The sequence below is a fragment of the Pristiophorus japonicus genome, chromosome 1 (genome assembly GCF_044704955.1).
Source record: "Pristiophorus japonicus isolate sPriJap1 chromosome 1, sPriJap1.hap1, whole genome shotgun sequence".
NCBI lineage: Eukaryota > Metazoa > Chordata > Chondrichthyes > Pristiophoridae > Pristiophorus > Pristiophorus japonicus.
Genome location: NC_091977.1, coordinates 462,320,603 through 462,340,059, shown reverse-complemented (window position 1 = coordinate 462,340,059; position 19,457 = coordinate 462,320,603). Strand labels below are relative to the sequence as shown.

The following is a 19,457-nucleotide window of genomic DNA, read 5'->3' as shown; positions in this document are numbered from 1 at the left end:
TCTTTGTTCCCCATTATAAATTCACCCGAATCCGACTGCAAGGGACCTATGTTTGTTTTCACTAATCTTTTTCTCTTCACATATCTATAGAAGCTTTTGCAGTCATTTTTTATGTATCCGGCAAGCTTCCTCTCATACTGTATTTCCCCCCTCTTAATTAAACCCTTTGTCCTCTACTGTATTCTAAATTTCTCACAGTCCTCCGGCTTGCTACTTTTTCTGGCTAATTTGTATGCCTCTTCCTTGGATTTAACACTATCCTTAATTTCCCTTGTTAGCCACGGTTGAGTTACCTTCCCCGTTTTATTTTTACTTCAGACATGGATGTACAATTGTTGAAGTTCGTCCATATGATCTTTAAAGGTTTGGCATTGCCTAATCCACCATCAACCCTTTAAGTATCATTTGCCAGTCTAATCTAGCCAATTCGCGCTTCATACCATCAATGTTACCTTTCCTTAAGTTCAGGATCCTAGTTTCTGAATTAACTTTGTCATTCTCCATCTTAAAAAAGAATTCTACCATATTATGGTCACTCTTCCCCAAGGGGCCTCGCACAACAAGATTGCTAATTAGTCCCTTCTCATTACACATCACCCAGTCTAGGATGGTCAGCCCTCTAGTTTGTTCCTCGACATATTGGTCTAGAAAACCATCCCTAATACACTCCAGGAAATGCTCCTCCACCACATTGCTAGCAGTTTGGTTAGCCCATGATTACTGCTGTACCTTTATTGCACACATCCCTTATTTCTTGTTTGATGCTGTCCCCAACCTCACTACTACTATTTGGTGGCCTGTACACAACTCCCACTAGCGTTTTCTACCCTTTGGCATTCCGTAGCTCCACCCATACCGATTCCACATCATCCAAGCTAATGTCTTTCCTTACAATTGCATTAATTTACTCTTTAACCAGCCACGCCACCTCATCTCCTATTCCTTTCTGTCTATCCTTCCTAAATGCTGAATACCCTTGGATGTTGAGTTCCCAGCCTTGGTCACCCTGGAGCCATGTCTCCGTGATGTCAATCACATCGTATCCGTTAACTGCTATCTGCGCAGTTAATTCGTCCACCTTATTCCGAATACCCCTCGCATTGAGGCACAGAGCCTTCAGGCTTGTCTTTTTAACACACTTTGGCTCTTTAGAATTCTGCTGTAAAGTGGCCCTTTTTGTTTTTTGCCTTGGGTTTCTCTGCCCTCCACTTTTACTATTCTCCTTTCTATCTTTTGCTTCTGTCTCCATTTTATTCCCCTGCATAGGTTCCCATCCACCTGCCATATTAGTTTAACTCCTCCCAAACAACACTAGCAAACACTCCTCCTCGGACATTGGTTCTGGTCCTTTCCAGGTGCAGACCATCCGGTTTGTACTCATCCCACCTTCCCCAGAATTGGTTCCAATGTCCCACCTCCCCCAGAACCAGTTCTAATGTCCCAGGAATTTGAATCCCTCCCTTCTGCACCACTGCTCAAGCCATGTATTCATCTGAGCTATCTTGCGATTCCTATTCTGACTAGCACGTGGCAATGGTAGCAATCGTGAGATTACCACTTTTGAGGTCCTACTTTTTAATTTAACTCCTAGCTTCCTAAATTCGTCTCATAGGACCTCATCCCATTTTTTACCTGTATTGTTGGTACCTATATGCAACACAACAACTGGCTGTTCACCCTCCCTTTTCACCCGCTCCGAGACATCCTTGACCCTTGCACCAGGGAGGCAACATACCATCCTGAAGTCTCGGTTGCGGCCGCAGAAACGCCTATCTATTCCCCTTACAATCGAATCCCCTATCACTGTTGCTCTCCCACTCTTTTTCCTGCCCTCCTGTGCAGCAGAGCCAGCCACGGTGCCATGAACCTGGCTGCTGCTGCTCTCCCCTGATGAGTCATCCCACTCAACAGTACCCAAAGCGGTGTATCTGTTTTGCAGGGGGATGACTGCAGGGGATCCCTGTACTACCTTCCTTGCACTGCTCTTCCTGTTGGTCTTCCATTCCCTATCTGGCTGTGGACCCTTTACCTGCGGTAAGACCAACTCACTAAATGTGCTATTCACATCATTCTCAGCATCCTGCATGCTCCAGAGTGAATCCACCCACAGCTCCAGTTCCACAACGCGGTCCGTCAGGAGCTGGAGGCGGATGCACTTCCCACACACGTAGTCGTCAGAGACACCGGAGGCGTCCCTGATTCCCCACATGGTACAGGAGGAGCATAATACGTGTCCGAGCTGTCCTGCCATGACTTAACCCCTAGATTAACTTAATTTGGCAACAGCAATGCTAAGGGTTACTTACTGATCGAGAAAAGAAAATGAAAAACTCCTCACCAATCACCAGGCAATCACTTAACCCCTTGGCTTTCAATTTCTGTCCACTTCTTTTTTGCCTTCTCTCCCCGCTGCAGCTGCACAAGCTGGCCTCTCCGAACGACACTGGGCCTTTATAGGCCGCTCCACTGTTCCCGGACTCCTGCTGCTCACACTCCCGCCTCTCCGAATGACACTGGGCCTTTATAGGCCGCTCCACTGTTCCCGGATTCCTACTGCTCGCACTCCCGCCTCTCCGAACGACGCTGGGCCTTTATAGGCTGTGAGGCCTAAGCTGAGTCCAGTCAATGCCAAGTTGCATACGTGCACTAAAGAACTCATAACGGTGATTGGTAGTGTAGTAGTCAAGGTGTCGTATGAAAGTACGGTTCATGATTTGCCGTTATGGATTGTTCCAGGCAATGGTCCAATGCTGTTCGGCAGGAATTGGCTAGAAAAAATCAAATGGAATTGGAACGATATCAAAGCATTGTCGTCGGAGAATGATACTCCATGTGCTTAAGTGCTGAGCAAGTTCCCCTTGCTGTTTGAACCAGGCATCGGCAATTTCACGGGGCCAAGGTGCAGATCCACGTGGACTCGGATGCAAGACCCGTCCATCATAAAGCTCGGGCGGTTCCTTACATGATGAAGGAGAAGGTCAAAATAGAACTGGACAGACTCCAGCGTGAAGGGGTCATATCACTGGTCGAATTTGATGAATGGGGCAGCCGCATTGTTCCTGTGTTGAAGAGTGATGGCACTGTCAGGATTTGTGGAGACTCCAAGGTTATGATCAACTGAGTTTCGAAACAGGATCAATACCCGTTACCGAAGGCTGATGACCTGTTTGGAACGCTAGCCGGAGGGATGTCATTCACTAAACTGGATCTGACGTTGGCCTACATGACACAGGAGCTGGTCGAGACATCGAAGAAACTTACGTGCATCAACACTCATAAAGGACTGTTTATCTACAACAGATGTCCTTTTGGAATTCGCTTGGCTGTAGCCATATTTCAGAGAAACATGGAGAGTCTACTGAAGTCCATCCCTAGAACCGTCATGTTCCATGGTGACATCCTGGTCACAGGTCGTGACACCGCCGAACATCTGAACAACCTGGAAGAGGTTCTACATTGTTTGGACAAAGTGGAACTCAGACTGAAACGTTCGAAGTGCGTCTTCATGGCACAGGAAGTTGAATTCTAGGAGAGGAAAATTGCTGCTGATGGCATCAGGCCTATTGAATCGAAAACCAAGGCCATCAAAAATGAATCCAAGCCTCAGAATGTGACGGAGCTGAATTCATTCCTTGGTTTACTCAACTACTTCGGTACTTTCCTACCTAGATTGAGCACTTTATTAGAGCCACTGCACATGCTGCTAAGAAAGGCGACAACTTGGTTTGGGGTGCATCTCAAGATAGAATTGTTTAGAAAGCTACTAATTTGTTTTGCTCTTACAAGCTGCTGGTGCATTATGATCCATGTAAGCGTCTAGTATTGGCCTGTGATGCTTCGTCATATGGAGTTGGTTGCGTGCTCCAACAAGCTAATGAGTCAGGTAAACTACAACCTGTTGCGTATGCTTCTAAAAGTTTGTCAAAGGCGGAAAGAGCCTACGGCATGGTAGAAAAAGAAGCATTAGCCTGTGTGTATGGGGTTAAAAAGATGCATCAGTACCTGTTTGGTCTTCGGTTTGAACTGGAAACAGATCACAAGCCACTCATTTCATTGTTTTCGGAAAACAAAGGTATAAATACCAATGCATCGTCCCGCATCCAGAGGTGGGCGCTGACATTATCTGCCTATGATTATGTCATTCGCCATAGACCTAGCACTGAGAATTGTGCCGATGCACTGAGCCGTCTGCCGTTGCCCACACCATGAATTGCAGACCTTGTTGGTTATGGATGCTTTTGAAAGTGAAGGAACCCCTGTCACGGCTCAACAAGTTAAGACCTGGACCAACCAGGTCCCGATGGTGACCCTCAAATTCCATTCTTGCTCTTCCCGCGGGCAAACGACAGAAAAAGAGAAAAAAGATGTGTACTTACCTGTTGCTGCTGCACCGATTGAAACTTCCGAGCCTGTGACTGCGCGTCGCAGCGCATGCACGTGGGGACGTGCATAGGCCGGGATCTAGAGACAGCAGCCAAGCCAATCATGTGAAGTATAGTTTCTCACTCATAGTAATAGGAGTTCCGTAAGTCCGGAACTCCTATTACTATGAATAAGAAACCCCTCCCAAACATTCAAAACACAATAAAAAATAGAAAATAAACTAGATATTTAACATTCATTTAAACTAAAGTTCTTATAAAAAAAAATCTTCCCGATTTTTAAAAAAGTTTTTTTAATTAAGCCTTAGGATAAATTTACCATAGTGGGGAGGGTGTTTAAAAAAAAAACGTGTTTTTATAACTTTATTTTTAAATGTTTCTGTGTATTTATAAACACTTGCGCCTGTAAAAGTAGGCTATACGGCTGCTTTTTCAGGTGCAAGATTTATAGGACATTTGCAGGGCAGGATATTTGTAAATATTAGAAATTGTGCCCTGCAAGTGTCTTCGCTCCCGATCTGTGGATGTTCTGTCAAGCCAGAAACTTGACAGATTGGAAAAGCCGGTTTTCAACGCATGCGCATTGCGCGCTGAAACCCTGCTTTTCCGATGCCGTAGAAACTTCGTACGGACCCGGGCCATCGGAATTTCAGGGCCGATATTATCGGTTGTGAAACGTTGTGTGCTTAGTCGTGATTGGTCTGCCATACCCAAGCAAATGGGTGATGAGACCAAACCTTACAACGTCGCAAAGACGAACTATCCATTCAGTCAGATTGTTTACTGTGGGGGAATCGTGTTGTTATGCCGAAGAAAGGCAGAGAGAAATTTGTACATGATCGACATAGCACCCATCCTGGTATTGTCATGATGAAAGCCATTGCCAGGTCTCATGTATGGTGGCCTGGAATTGACTCTGCTCTGGAGTCATGTGTGCATCAGTGCAACACTTGCATGCAGCTAAGTAAAGCACCAGCGGAATCGCTGCTGCGTCTGTGGTCGTAGCCATCTAAACCATGGTCCAGGATCCACATCGACTTTGCAGGTCGCTTCCTGGGAAAGATGTTCTTAGTTTGATGGATGCATATTCCAAGTGGATAGAGTCTATAATCATGTCATCCAGCACATCCACAGTTACCATTGAGAGCCTTCGTGTCACGTTTGCCACTCATGGTCTGCCCGACATCGTTGTAAGTGACTACCGACCTTGCTTCACTAGTCTGGAGTTTCAAGAGTTCATGAAACTCAAGGGTATCAAACATGTGAGGTCAGCACCATTCAAACCCACATCTAAGGTCAAGCAGAACGTGCTGTCCAAACCATCAAGCAGAGTATGAAACATATAACTCAAGGTTCACTGCAGACTCACTTGTCATGCATATTGCTTAGTTACAGGACAAGACTCCACACACTTGCCGGGGTCCCCTCTGCTGAACTATTGATGAAGAGAGGTCTCAAGACCAGGCTCTCTCTTGTTCACCCTGACTTGAACGATCATGTTGAATACAAACGTCAAAGTCAGCAGTGGTATCATGATCGCGCTGCTGTGTCAAGCGACATTTCTGTTAATGATCCTGTGTCTGTACTAAATTATGGTCAAGGTCCCAAGTGGATCGCTGGTACTGTTACAGCCAAGGAGGGTAACAGAGTGTTTATCGTCAAGCTCAAGAATGGGCAAACATGCAGGAAATATGTTGATCAGATAAAGCTGCGGTACACGGATGAACCGGAACAGTCTGAGGAAGACACAATCAGTGACCAACCAACCTATACTCAGTCATCAGAGGACTCCGCTGTCATCAATGAATCCGGACTTTCAATCCCTGACATGGTCATTGCCACTCCCATCAGATCGGCTACCCAACCCCCAGTTATAACAGACTTAGAACGCTCGCCCAAGGCTAGAGTTGAACTGAGACGATCAACTCGGGAGCGGAAAGCCCCGGACCATCTCAATTTGTAAAAAGACTGTTACTAATATCTTAAAGGGGGATATTGTCATGTATGTATGCTGAGGGTTACTAGCCACCAGGTGGCGCCACTGTCAGAAGTCATTGGGCTGTACGCACATGCAGCCCAGGTATAAAAGGCAAGCCATCTTGCAATGTAATCACTTTGGGCTCTAATAAAGCAGAGCCAGATTTGTACCTGTGTTAGTTTACAGTATGCAGTCTATCGCGTTATTACATACATAACAGTTATGTTAATTGAAGGATAGATATAGGCGAAGACACTGGGAATAACTCCACTGCTCTTCTTTGAAATAGTGCCATGGGATCGTTTACGTCCACCTAAATGAGAGAGCAGACGGAGTCTTGGTTTAAACATCTCATCTGAAAGACAGCACCTCCAACAGTTCAGTACTCCCTCAGTCAGCTTAGATTTTTGTGCTCAAGTCTCTGGAGTGGTACTTGAACCCACAACCTTCTGACCCAGAGATGAGAGTGCTGCCAACTGAGCCGATAGCTGACACAGAGGGAAGGTAAGGTGTTTGAGAAATGTTGAAAGGGGAATTGGGGTTGTGCAGGCGGATGATTTGATCCCGGATATCCCAGCCAGAAGGGAACTGTCTGGGTTGTCTCCTTCTGTTTGCTTCCTTCTCTTCTGCTTCCTTCTCTTCTGCTTCTTCTTCTTCTGCTCTTCCTTATCCTCCTTTTCCTCCTCCTCCTTCTGCTGTGAGCAGCTTGTCCCCTTTACTGCCTCTGTGCTATCTCCCAGTCATGCTGCAGCCGAAGGGATCTGCAACTAGAGCCCCCAGGACTAGGAGCAAGTGGTGTCTCAAAGATCTTCCTTTAAAAGCCAAAGCCTTGCAACTATCCAGCAGCGCTCCCTGCATACTTTAACAACTTTTAAAATGCTATTACTCACATAAAATGTAAGGAACCAGCAAAAAAGCAAAAATCTAAGCTTACCTGAAAGTTGTGTGTGTTCCTTTAAGAAGGGCTGGTGTGGAGTCCGTCATACAGCTGAACAAAAGTTCAGCTGTGTGTGCTTTGGAGAGGGTGTTAAAAGGAGTGGCAATGTCCAAAATAGCAGGTCGTGCATCAATTCAGTGTTCTACACTGATTGACATCACAATCTGACTAATTAGCAAAATTGCCATAATTGCACTGAGCACAGGCAACTGCTGAACTGCCCAAAATGGCAGCCGCCGTGTTCCGCATTGGAAGTAGGTGGAGGTGAGGTGGCCGCCATTATAAATTCACCTGAATCCGACTGCAAGGGACCTACGTTTGTCTTCACTAATCTTTTTCTCTTCGCATATCTATAGAAGCTTTTGCAGTCAGTTTGTATGTTTCCGGCAAGCTACTTCTCATACTCTATTTTCCCCCTCTTAATTAAACCCTTAGTCCTCCTCTGCTGAAGTCTAAATTTCTCCCAGTCCTCAGGTTTGTTGCTTTTTCTGGCCAATTTATATGCCTCTTCAATGGATTTAACACTATCCTTAATTTCCCTTGTTGAGCCACCTTCCCCGTTTTATTTTTACTCCAGACAGGGATGTACAATTGCTGAAGTTCATCCATGTGATCTTTAAATGTTTGCCATTGCCTATCTGCCGTCAACCCTTTAAGCATCATTCACCAGTCTATTCTAGCCAATTCACATCTCAAACCATTGAAGTTACCTTTCCTTAAGTTCAGGACCCTAGTTTCTGAATTAACTGTCACTCTTCATCTTAATAAACAATTCTACCATGTTATGGTCACTCTTCCCCAAGGGCCTCGCACAACAAGATTGCTAATTAGTCCTTTCTCATTACACACCACCCAGTCTAGGATGGCCAGCTCCCTGGTTGGTTCCTCGACATATTGGTCTAGAAAACCATCATTAATACACTCCAGGAAATCCTCCTCCACCGCATTGCTACAAGTTTGGTTAGCCCAATCAATATGTAGATTAAAGTCACCCATGATAACTGCTGTACCTTTATTGCATGCATCCCTAATTTCTTGTTTGATGCTGTCCCCAACCTTACTACGACTGTTTGGTGGTCTGTACACAACTCCCACTAGCGTTTCTGCCCCTTGGTATTCCGTAGCTCCACCCATACCGATTCCACATCATCTAAGCTACTGCCCTTTCTTACTATTGCATTAATTTCCTCTTTAACCAGCAATGACACCCTGCCTCCTTTTCCTTTCTGTCTATCCTTCCTAAATGTTGAATACCCCTGGATGTTGAGTTCCCAGCCTTGGTCACCCTGCCAATTACATCATACCCGTTAACTGCTATCTGCACAGTTAATTCGTCCACCTTATTCCGAATACTCCTCGCATTGAGGCACAGAGCCTTCAGGCTTGTCTTTCTAACACACTTTGCCCCTTTAGAATTTTGCTGTAATGTGGCCCTTTTTGCTTTTTGCCTTAGGTTTCTCTGCCCTCCACTTTTACTTTTCTTCTTTCTATCTTTTGCTTCTGCCCCCATTCTATTTTCCCCTGTCTCCCTGCATAGGTTCTCATCCCCCTGCCATATTAGTTTAACTCCACCCCAACAGTATTAGCAAACACTCCCCCTAGGACATTGGTTCCGGTCCTGCCCAGGTGCAGACCGTCCAGTTTGTACTGGTCCCATCTCCCCCAGAACCAGTTCCAATGTCCCAGGAATTTGAATCCCTACCTTGTGCACCACTCCTCAAGCCACATATTCATCTGCGCTATCCTGTGATTCCTACTCTGACTAGCATGTGGCACTGGTAGCAATCCTGAGATTACTACTTTTGAGGTCCTACTTTTTAATTTAGCTCCTAGCTCCCTAAATTCGTCTTGTCGGACCTCATCCTGTTTTTTACCTATATCGTTAGTACCTATATGCACCACGACAACTGGCTGTTCACCTTCCCTTTTCAGAATGCCCTGCAGCTGTTCCGAGACATCCTTGACCCTTGCACCAGGGAGGCAACATACTATCCTGGAGTCTCAGTTGCGGCCGCAGAAACGTCTATCTATTCCCCTTACAATTGAATCTCCTATCACTATAGCTCTCCCACTCATTTTCCTGCTCCCCTGTGCAGCAGAGCCACCCACTGTGCCATGAACTTGGCTGCTGCTGCTCTCCCCTGATGAGTCATCCCCCTCAACAGTACCCAAAACGGTGTATCTGTTTTGCAGGGGGATGACCGCAGGGGATCCCTGCACTACCTTCCTTGCACTGCTCTTTCTGTTGGTCATCCATTCCCTATCTGGCTGTGTACCAACTCACTAAATGTGTTATTCACGTCATTCTCAGCATCGTGCATGCTCTAGAGTTCATCCACCCGCAGCTCCAGTGCCACAATGCGGTCCGTCAAGAGCTGCAGGTGGATGCACTTCCTGCACACGTAGTCGTCAGGGACACCAGAGGCGTCCCTGACTTCCCACATCGTACATGAGGAGCATAACACGTGTCCGAGCTGTCCTGCCATGACTTAACCCTTAGATATACTTAAATTGGCAACAACAATGCTAAAGGTTACTTAGATTCGAAAAGAAAAAGAAAAACTATTTACCAATCACCAGCCAATCACTTACCCCTTGGCTGTGACGTCACCCTTCGATTTCTTTCTACTTTTTTGCCTTCTCTCCCTGCTGCAGCTGCACCGGTTGGCCTTTATAGGCCTCTAGCCTCTCTGCTGCTCCCGTGAACTCTTGCTCCCCGGACTCTGAGTGTGGACCTTTATAGGCCTCTAGCCCTAACGATGTCCCGCTGCTTCTGTGAACTCTTGCTCCCCGGACTCCGAGTGTGGGCACTTATAGGCCGCTAGCCTCCTCGACGTCCTGCTGCTTCTGTGAACTCTCGCTCCTCGGACTCCGAGTGGGGCCTTTAAAGGCCGCTAGCCTCCTCGGTGTCCCGCTGCTCCCGTGAACTCTCGCTCCCCGGACTCCGAGTGTGGGCCTTTATAGGCTGCTAGCCTCCTCGACGTCCCACTGCTCCCATGAACTCTCGCTCCCCGGACTCCGTGTGTGGGCCTTTATAGGCCTCTAGCCTCTCCAACGTCCCACTGCTCCCGTGAACTCTCACTCCCCTAGTCTGCAGCATGTACATAGTCATCAAGACAGGCTGAGAAATTATAGGCCCCATTACAATAATAATCAGTATTATACCTATTGTTCACAGACAATAAATTTTACTACTAAAACACTTAAACTAAATTCAAATTGTGCACAGTATGGATAGATGTTTGTTCAGATGTTCAAATCACATTAAAAGAATTGCACAGTACATCAAAACTTCCCAGAACTTGAAGCAGCCTTTTATATGAACCGACCTCTGATTTACAACATGGCGCCCATATCGCTGGGTTTAGTTCAGGTGAGAGCAACTTTTTCTCAGCGTTTTTTTGGCGAACGATATTTTAGACGATATGTGGGCGAGGTGCCGAAAGTAACGATCGCCGATATTATGGTCATTAGTTTCGCCCATTCTGATCTTTACGGCAAAAAAAAAGTGGGCGGGTGGTATTATTAATTCTCGGCGTTAACTACATGCTGAAAGGAACGATGGGCAATAAGTGAGCGATACATGTGCGTTAGTTTCCATTTTGTTGCTAAATGGGCGATATCTGGACGTTATACCTTATCTCACCGCTAAAATGGACGTTAAGTGGGTGGTATCGTGCAAAAAATGTGGAAAATCTAGGCTATGGGGATAGTGCAGGAAAGTGTTGAGGTAGAAGATCAGCCATGATCTTATTGAATGGTGGAGCAGGCTTGAGGGCCTGAATGGCCTACTACCGCTCCTAATTCCTATTTTCTTATGACGCATCATCAACCAATTTCCTTAAAGGGACCATGTCCTCATTCATTTTGACAGTTGTGCTGTCAGTGTTCTGCAGCATTGAGGTGCTGTAAACACTGACAAGCACTGCACAAAGGTGCATGGCTTGACCCAAGCTCTCCCATGACTCCCTCCTTTTGCTTATGGAGAGAGTCACCACATACAGGGAAGTTCTCTTCCCTTCCAAAGGGTGGAAGAAACCTCTCCAGGACACCAACACAGCCTGGTTGCACATTGCACAGGAGGACACAAGCAGGGATATCATCAGGAGGACCTGGCTGCAGTGGTGCAAACCTTTCAATGATCACAACAGATCACGAAAAGTTACTGCAAAGCTACACTCAACCTCATCCTACTGTGCCACCTATCACATCTCCATCACTCTGCCTTCCCTAACCAACTCCTGCACATCCTTAAACCAACTTACCTTGCACTTCCACCCATCCCTCTCTCTCTATCTATATTATCACATCCCCATCTCACTAGCCATCCGTCATACTCACCCTCATCCTTGTCCAATCACACCAACAAACAACACACTTGTTTTTTTTTTTAGCCAATGTTAATGTAAGGTTTCTGTTAATGTGTTGCCAAACATTGAAATCTTTATTTTCAACACTTTTTTTTCTTGGACAAATTTGTGTGCATCTTTAGAAGTGGCTTAATGAGTTATAGTGAATGGTGAGACATAAAGGTACCACCCGCAATGGAGATGAGTGTGAAAGGAATGGCTTTATGGTGCTGGTGTTGGGTGGCGCCAACCTGGTGCATCATGTGGCTGCCAGGGTGTACAGCATGAAGTGAAGTAAATGTGGCCATGATGAGACCATCTCTGGTCTCCTGGGCAGCAATGTGGTCATGTGCTGATACCCTGTGTCCTGTGTAGCATCAGATGATTGTGGAGCAGGTTGGTGGTGTTGTTGGTGATGCTGGTGTGCCTGATGATGTTGGTGTTAGGGCTGATCGTGGTGGGTTTCTGAGGACCAAGGTGAGATTTTTTCAAGGGCACAGATGTTGCTGGAATAGATGGCAGATGAGGTTGAGATGACAGAAGCGATCTGTCAATGGTAAGAGAGATTGCTCCAAGGAGGTGACAATGGATAGACAGTTTACTCCAAAAACTTCCAGCCTTCCTAAAGTTGAAAAGTGTAATCCAAATCCTAAAGGCTCCAGCTTCTAAGATTGGAAAGTGAACAGCTGTGAAATGGAAGTTTTGGAACACCTTTGCAGCTGTCACCTATTCAGAGGAATGGAGAGTCATTGAAAACCCGACCTCCTTACCTGATGTGTTCACTACGTGCCATGAAACTCGTCAAAAAGCTGGAAAAGTTTTAAGTACATGGTAAAATGCTGTTTAACTCATTCTTAACTATGGCAATTGGCTTGCTCTCTGCTTGGTGTCGGGTATGTAAAGTGCAGACGGACCCGATACTTTGGAAACTTACGTGGAGACATATTGACAGCGGGATCCCAACCCGCTGACAATCTTTTATATTTTGGCAGCGGACCCGCCTCCAAACCCACCCTCTGAGCACTGGCAAAACTCCGGCTAACGTTTCAGGTCAATGACTTTTCGTCAGAACTAGAAAAAGTTAGAGATGTAACAGATTTTAAACGTGCAGTGGCAGAGAAAGGAAAAGTGGAGGAAAGAACAAAAGGGAAGGTCTGTGATAGGGTGGAAGGCAGGAGAGATTAAAAGACAAAAGGTATGATTGTACAAAGCAAAAAGAGATGGTCATGGGACAAGTAAAGAAACAAAAGATGGATCTAGAAGAGGTGTAAATGGGAATGACTTAACGATCAACATCTGCCATCTGAAAAAATGGGGGCAGAGGTTATGGTCTGAAATTGTTGAATTCGATATTGAGTCCAGAAGATTGTAAAGTGCCTAATTGAAGATGAGGTGCTGTTCCTCGAGCATACATTGAGCTTCGTTTGGACAGTGTAAGAGGCCAAGAACAGAGAGGTCAGAGTGGGAGTAGAGCGGAGAATTAAAGTGACAGGCAACTGGAAGCTTGGGGTCAAACTTACGGACTGAATGGAGGTGTTCCGCAAAGTGGTCACCAATCTGCATTTGGTCACCCCAATAGGAGACCACATCATGAGCAGCGAATGCAGTATATTAAATTGCCAGAAGTACAAGTAAATTACTGTTTTACCTGGAAGGAGTGTTTGGGGCCCTGGACAGTAGGAAGGGAGGAGGTATAAGGGCAGGTGTTGCATCTCCTGTGCTTGCATGGGAAGGGGAGGGGATGTTGGGTGTGATTGAGAAGTGGACCAGGGTGTCACGAAGGGAACGATCCCCTTGGAATGCTGAAAGGGGAGGGGAGGGGAAGGGAAGATGTGTTTGGTTGTGGGATCACACTGGAAGTGGCGGAAATGGTGGACGATGATCTGTTGAATGTGGAGGCTGGTGGGATGGAAGATGAGGATAAGGGGAACACTATCGTGGTTCTGGGAGGAAGGGGAAGGGATGAGAGCAGAAGTGCAGGAAATGGAACAGACACAGTCGAGGGTCATGTCCACGGTAGGGGAGTCCTCAGTTGCATTTTTTGCATACACATGTTGGATCTCAATGACATCATTGGGATCTGAGTGCAAATTTACTCAGTAGCCAGAGCAGGAAGTGCAGTGAGTTTTCTGCCAGATCATCCCAGCAAGGAAATGGATCAAAGCCAGAAGAATCCCACCAGTGCAGGACCACGGTAAGAGAATCCTTGGTTGAGGAAAAAGGAAGACATATCGGAAGCACTAATATGGAAGGTGGCATCATCAGTTCCAGTCAGGGCTGAGGTAAGTATTGAGTTTAAGAATTTTGACTCTATCAAATAAAACAAGTAACTTGAAATACTTTTTAAGGTAGAAGTGAATGAACCAACACAAAGAATAAAGATTGTGTATAGAAATAAATCCACTTAGTGATCACTTACATCTATCTGCATTATTAGCATTGTAGGGTTGGTTTTTACCCCTGCCTTCCTGGTGGATGCTAGATGGCTGGGGAGGTAAAATCGCCCAAGTTATTTATCGGCCCTGAAACCACTAGAAACTGACTTATCGCAATTTTAACCTGCTCAACTGAACAGGCGGCAAGGACACCTGCCAAAGCCAGTGGGGTCATTTTTTGCACAAACATGTTGGATCTCAATGACATCATTGGGAATTGAGTGCAAATTTACTCAGTAGCCGGAGCAGGAAGTGCAGTGATTTTCTGCCAGTAAGGAAATGGATCAAAGCCAGAAGAATCCCACCAGTGCAAGTTTTAAAACACTGGGCTGAAAATTTCGGCCTCGCCAGGTCCGTACGAAGTGCGCACACAAAAGCCGGTTCTCAGAACGCGATGCGCATGTGCCGAGAAATGATTTTTCCGATCTGTCAAGATTTCTTCGTACAGATCCTATACATTCCCAGGAGAAGGACATCAACGCAGGAGAGATTGGGCTATTTGCCCAACTCATGCCCAGCGAATGTCTTTCAAACATTTTACGCATAGCTTATGTGCATAATTTACTTTTACCAGCGTAACACTTTTAAAACATATAAAAATTAAATTTAAACACTCATTTTATATTAAAACCCCTGTCCATTAAGGTAAGTTTATTTTTAAACCGAATAAAACACATTTAAAAAATTCCCCAAAAATTATATTTTTTCTAAAACATTTAATTACATTTAATTTCAATTCATTTTAAATATGTGAGGTGTTTTATTTATTTATTAGGCTGTGTTTCGGTGTTTTAGGGTTTTTCTCATTGATCATAATGGGAACTCATACAAATGTAATTCCTATTTTTTATCAATGAGAATACAACCTACTGATTGGTGGTCCAGGCCCACATGACTCCAGCATATACGTATGTATGTGAAAGATATCTCCCCATGCGCAGTACAGCCAATCTAGGCCTCCTACCGGAATCCTACGTTCCTCTGGGACCACCAGGTACTTTCGCAGATTTTTTTCGGGTCAGAGGCATTTGTACAAAGGAAACCACCGACCGCAATTTTCCCCCAATATTTTTACCTTCCTTGTGGGGCCAGGATTGTTCCTCCGGACCCCAAAACAATAGCTTAGGCCTCTCCTGCTGGAACGACTGGGAAGTTGGCCTGCAGCATTTAATAAAATCCAGGCCTTTGTCTCTGTTTGAATGGAGTGCTTAGTATCATTGCCTCCCTTCCTTGCCAGCAATTAGAACCATCTGCCTGTCTTTTCACAGTTCTTCTTGCAGCAATGAATGGGCTCAGGAACTTCATATCTGGCTGTTACATTTCTAATGGGTACACTTTGACTAACAATAAAAAATCTTTGATACATGCTGATCAAAATGGAAGTAATTCCTGCATCGGTGAAGATGTTGACGATGGCTTGGAGTTCAGCCTTTGAATGAGCGCAGACGCAAGCGTCTTCCGCGTACTGTAGTTCGATGACAGAGGATGGGACGACCTTGGATCTAGCCTGGAGGCGACGAAGGTTGAACAGGTTCCCATTGGATCTGTTGTTTAGTTCTGCTCCAGTGGGGAGCTTGTTGAGAGTGAGATGGAACATTGCAGTGAGGAAGATCGAGAAGAGTGTTGGGGCGATGATGCAGCCCTGCTTGACCCCGATCCGGACATGGATTGGGTCTGTGGTGGATCCGTTGGTCAGGATCACGGCTTGCATGTCGTCGTGGAGCAGGCGGAGGATGGTGACAAACCCTTGGGGGCAGCCGAAACGGAGGAGGACGCTCCATAGTCTCTCATGGTTGAAAGTGTCAAAGGCCCTTGTGAGGTCCAAGAAGACCATGTATAAGGGTTGGTACTGTTCCCTGCATTTCTCTTGTAGTTATCGCACGGTGAAAATGTGCTACAGGGCAGTGGTGATGCCCGCTCTCCTATATGGCTCAGAGACATGGACCATATATAGTAGACACCTCAAAGCGCTGGAGAAATACTACCAGCGCTGCCTCCACAAGATCCTGAAAATCTATTGGGAGGACAGATGCACCAACGTCAGTGTTCTCGATCAGGCCAACATCCCCAACATCGAAGCACTGACCACACTCGACCAACTCCGTTGGGTGGGTCACATCGTCTGCATGCCCGACACAAGATTCCCAAAGCAAGCGCTCAACTTGGAACTCCTGCACGGCAAGCGAGTCCCAGGTGGGCAGAGGAAATGTTTCAAGGACACCCTCAAAGCCTCCTTGATTAAATGCCACATCCCCACTGGCACCTGGGAATCCCTGGCTCAAAACCGTCCTAAGTGGTGGAAGAGCATCCGGGAGGGCGCTGAGCACCTCGAGTCTTGTCGCCAAGAGCATGCAGAAACTAAGCGCAGACAGCGGAAGGAGCGTGCGGCAAACCAGACTCTCCACCCACCCTTTCCTTCAATGACTGACTGTCCCACCTGTGACAGAGACTGTAATTTCCGTATTGGACTGTACAGTCACCTGTGAACTCATTTTTAGAGTGGAAGCCAGTCTTCCTCGATTTTGAGGGAATGCCTCTGATGATAATGATGAATTCCTGCATGCACAAAAGATGACAATGCCCTCCTTTACTACAGTACACTTCCACTAACAAATGATATACAAAAGTATTTATAAAACATATTAGTAAAATCAGAACCAATAAATATTAGAATACATTCTTGTCAAGCATTTGTAACACCAATAATGGCATCAATAGTGTATAATGGCTACTACTATAAAAATATGTTTAAACATTTGGCCACATATTAATAATACCAGTAAAGCCATTTGCGAGCACAAGCTGGAAGGAAAGATTTTTCATGTTAACTTAAAAAAAGGAACCTCAGACCGGCAATACAATACCTGCGTTCAAGATGCTGAAATTGGTATTGTTTGGAGACAGGCTGTTATTTCTCTGAAGCCTTCGATTGGATCGTTTCCCTGACCAGTTAATTGACAGTACCTCTGGTTTCACTGGACCCTGCCTATAAATAACAACAGATAGCAGTTAGTCTTCCTGCTGACTTCTCTAGTCTTTTTAAATACAGGAGTTAAAGGTAAGAAGTATCCCCAAGGATTATGATGCTATCCAGCTTCCCATTGTTCCAGTCAGATATAGTTGGCCAATTGCTCAGGAGAGCTGGGGTAGATTTATATTTCTGAGGGCCTGCTCTATACGAAACAAATCCTTTGCAAAGCTGCAGGAGCAAAGACTATGTACACTTTGTATCATCCAGTTAAATGTTAGATAAACATAGAAACATAGAAACATAGAAAATAGGTGCAGGAGTAGGCCATTCGGCCCTTCTAGCCTGCACTGCCATTCAATGAGTTCATGGCTGAACATGCAACTTCAGTACCCCATTCCTGCTTTCTCACCATACCCCTTGATTCCCCTAGTAGTAAGGACTTCATCTAACTCCTTTTTGAATATATTTAGTGAATTGGCCTCAACAACTTTCTGTGGTAGAGAATTCCACAGGTTCACCACTCTCTGGGTGAAGAAATTCCTCCTCATCTCAGTCATCCTTTGTTAGTAAAATAAATTGCTAGAGGGAAAATACTTAATGCAAATTTATTTTTTGTACTAATTGCAATATTTATTTTTGTTTTGTTATCATTTTTGTTATGTATTAACTTAAGTTACAAGCTGTGGAACTGAGATGAACAATTCATCTATTATGTAGCTTGATGATTTACAAGTTATGCTTTTCAGGTGAAACGGTTTCTAAATTTGTTTGAAGTACAGGAATCATTTGATATCCAGTCCCAAATGACACCGAGAAGAAAGCTGTGTTTCACATTTTCTCCATTGCGTGGCAATGACATGAAATTCATAGAATCATAGAAATTTACAGCACAGAAGTAGGCCATTTCAGCCCATCATGTCCGTGCCAGCCGACAAAGAGCTACCCAGCCTAATCCCACTTTCCAGCTCTTGGTCCGTAGCCTTGTAGATTAGGGCACTTCAAGTGCATAACCAAGTACTTTTCAAAAGCAATGAGGGTTTCTGCCTCTACCACCCTTTTAGATAGTGAGTTCCGGACCCCCACCCTCTGGGTGAAAAACATTCTCCTCAAATCGCCTCTAAACCTCCTACCAATTAAATCTATGCCCCCTGGTTATTGACCCCTCTGCTAAGGGAAATAGGTCCTTCCTATCTACTCGATACAGGCCCCTTATAATGTTATAGATCTTAATTAGGTCACCCCTCAGCCTTCTCTGTTCCAAAGAAAACAACCCCTGCCTATACAATCTTTCCTCATAGCTAAAATTCTCCAGTCCAGGCAACATCTTCATAAATTTCCTCTGTACCCCCTCTAGTACAATCATATCTTCCCTGTAATGTGGTGACCAGAACTGTATGCAGTACTCTAGCTGTGGCTGAACTAATGTTTTATACAGTTCAAGCATAACCTCCTTGCTCTTATCTTCTATGCCTCGGCTAATAAAGGAAAGTATCCCGTATGCCTTCTCAACTACCTTATCTACCTGTCCTGCTACCTTCAGGGATCTGTGGACATGCATTTAAAAGTCCCTCTGTTCCTGTACACGTCTCAGTGTCCTACTATTTATTGTGTATTCCCTTGCCTTGTTAGCCCTCCCCAAATGCAATGCCTCACACTTCTCTGGATTGAATTCCAATTTCCACTGTTCTGCACACATGACCATTCCATTGATATCTTCCTGTAGTCTACGGCTTTCTTCTTCATTATCAACCACACGGCCAATTTTTGTGTCATCTGCAAACCTCTTAATCATAACCCCTACATTCAAGTCTAATTCATTGATATATACCACAAAAAGCAAGGAACCAAGTACTGAGACCTGTGGAAGCCCACTGGAAAAAGCCTTCCAGTCATAAAAACACCCATCGACCATTACCCTTTGCTTCCTGCCTCTGAGCCAATTTTGGATCCAACTTGCCACTTTGCCTTGGATCCCAAGGACTTTAACTCTCGTGACGAGTCTGACATCTAGGACTTTATCAAAAGCAGTGCTAAAATCCATATACACTACATCAAATGCATTACCCTCATCGACCCTCCTTGTTACCTCTTCAAAAAATTCAATCAAGTTAGTCAGACAAGATATTCCCTTAACAAATCCATGCTGATTGTCCTTGATTAATCTGTGTCCTTTCTAAATGAAGATTTAGTCTGCCCCTCAGAATTTTTTCGAATAATCTTCCCACCACTGAGGTTAGGCTGACTGGCCTGTAATTACTCGGTTTATCCCTTTCTCTCTTTTTCAACAATGATACAATGTTAGCAGTCCTCCAGTGCTCCGGCACCACACCTGTAGCCAAAGAGGATTGCAAAATGATGGTTAGGGCCTCTGCTATTTCCTCTCTTACTTCTCTTAACAGCTTGGG

General features: G+C 45.2%; 1 protein-coding gene across 1 annotated transcript in view; it reads right to left on the bottom strand.

Moving 5' to 3' along the window:
- The window catches only part of necab1 (N-terminal EF-hand calcium binding protein 1), a 388,139-nt gene that overhangs the window by 80,463 nt on the left and 288,219 nt on the right, over nt 1-19,457 (bottom strand). Inside the window, exon 7 of the mRNA XM_070876240.1 lies at nt 16,946-17,067. Coding sequence (XP_070732341.1) covers nt 16,946-17,067 — 122 coding nt within the window. The remainder of the gene's footprint in view (nt 1-16,945; nt 17,068-19,457) is intronic.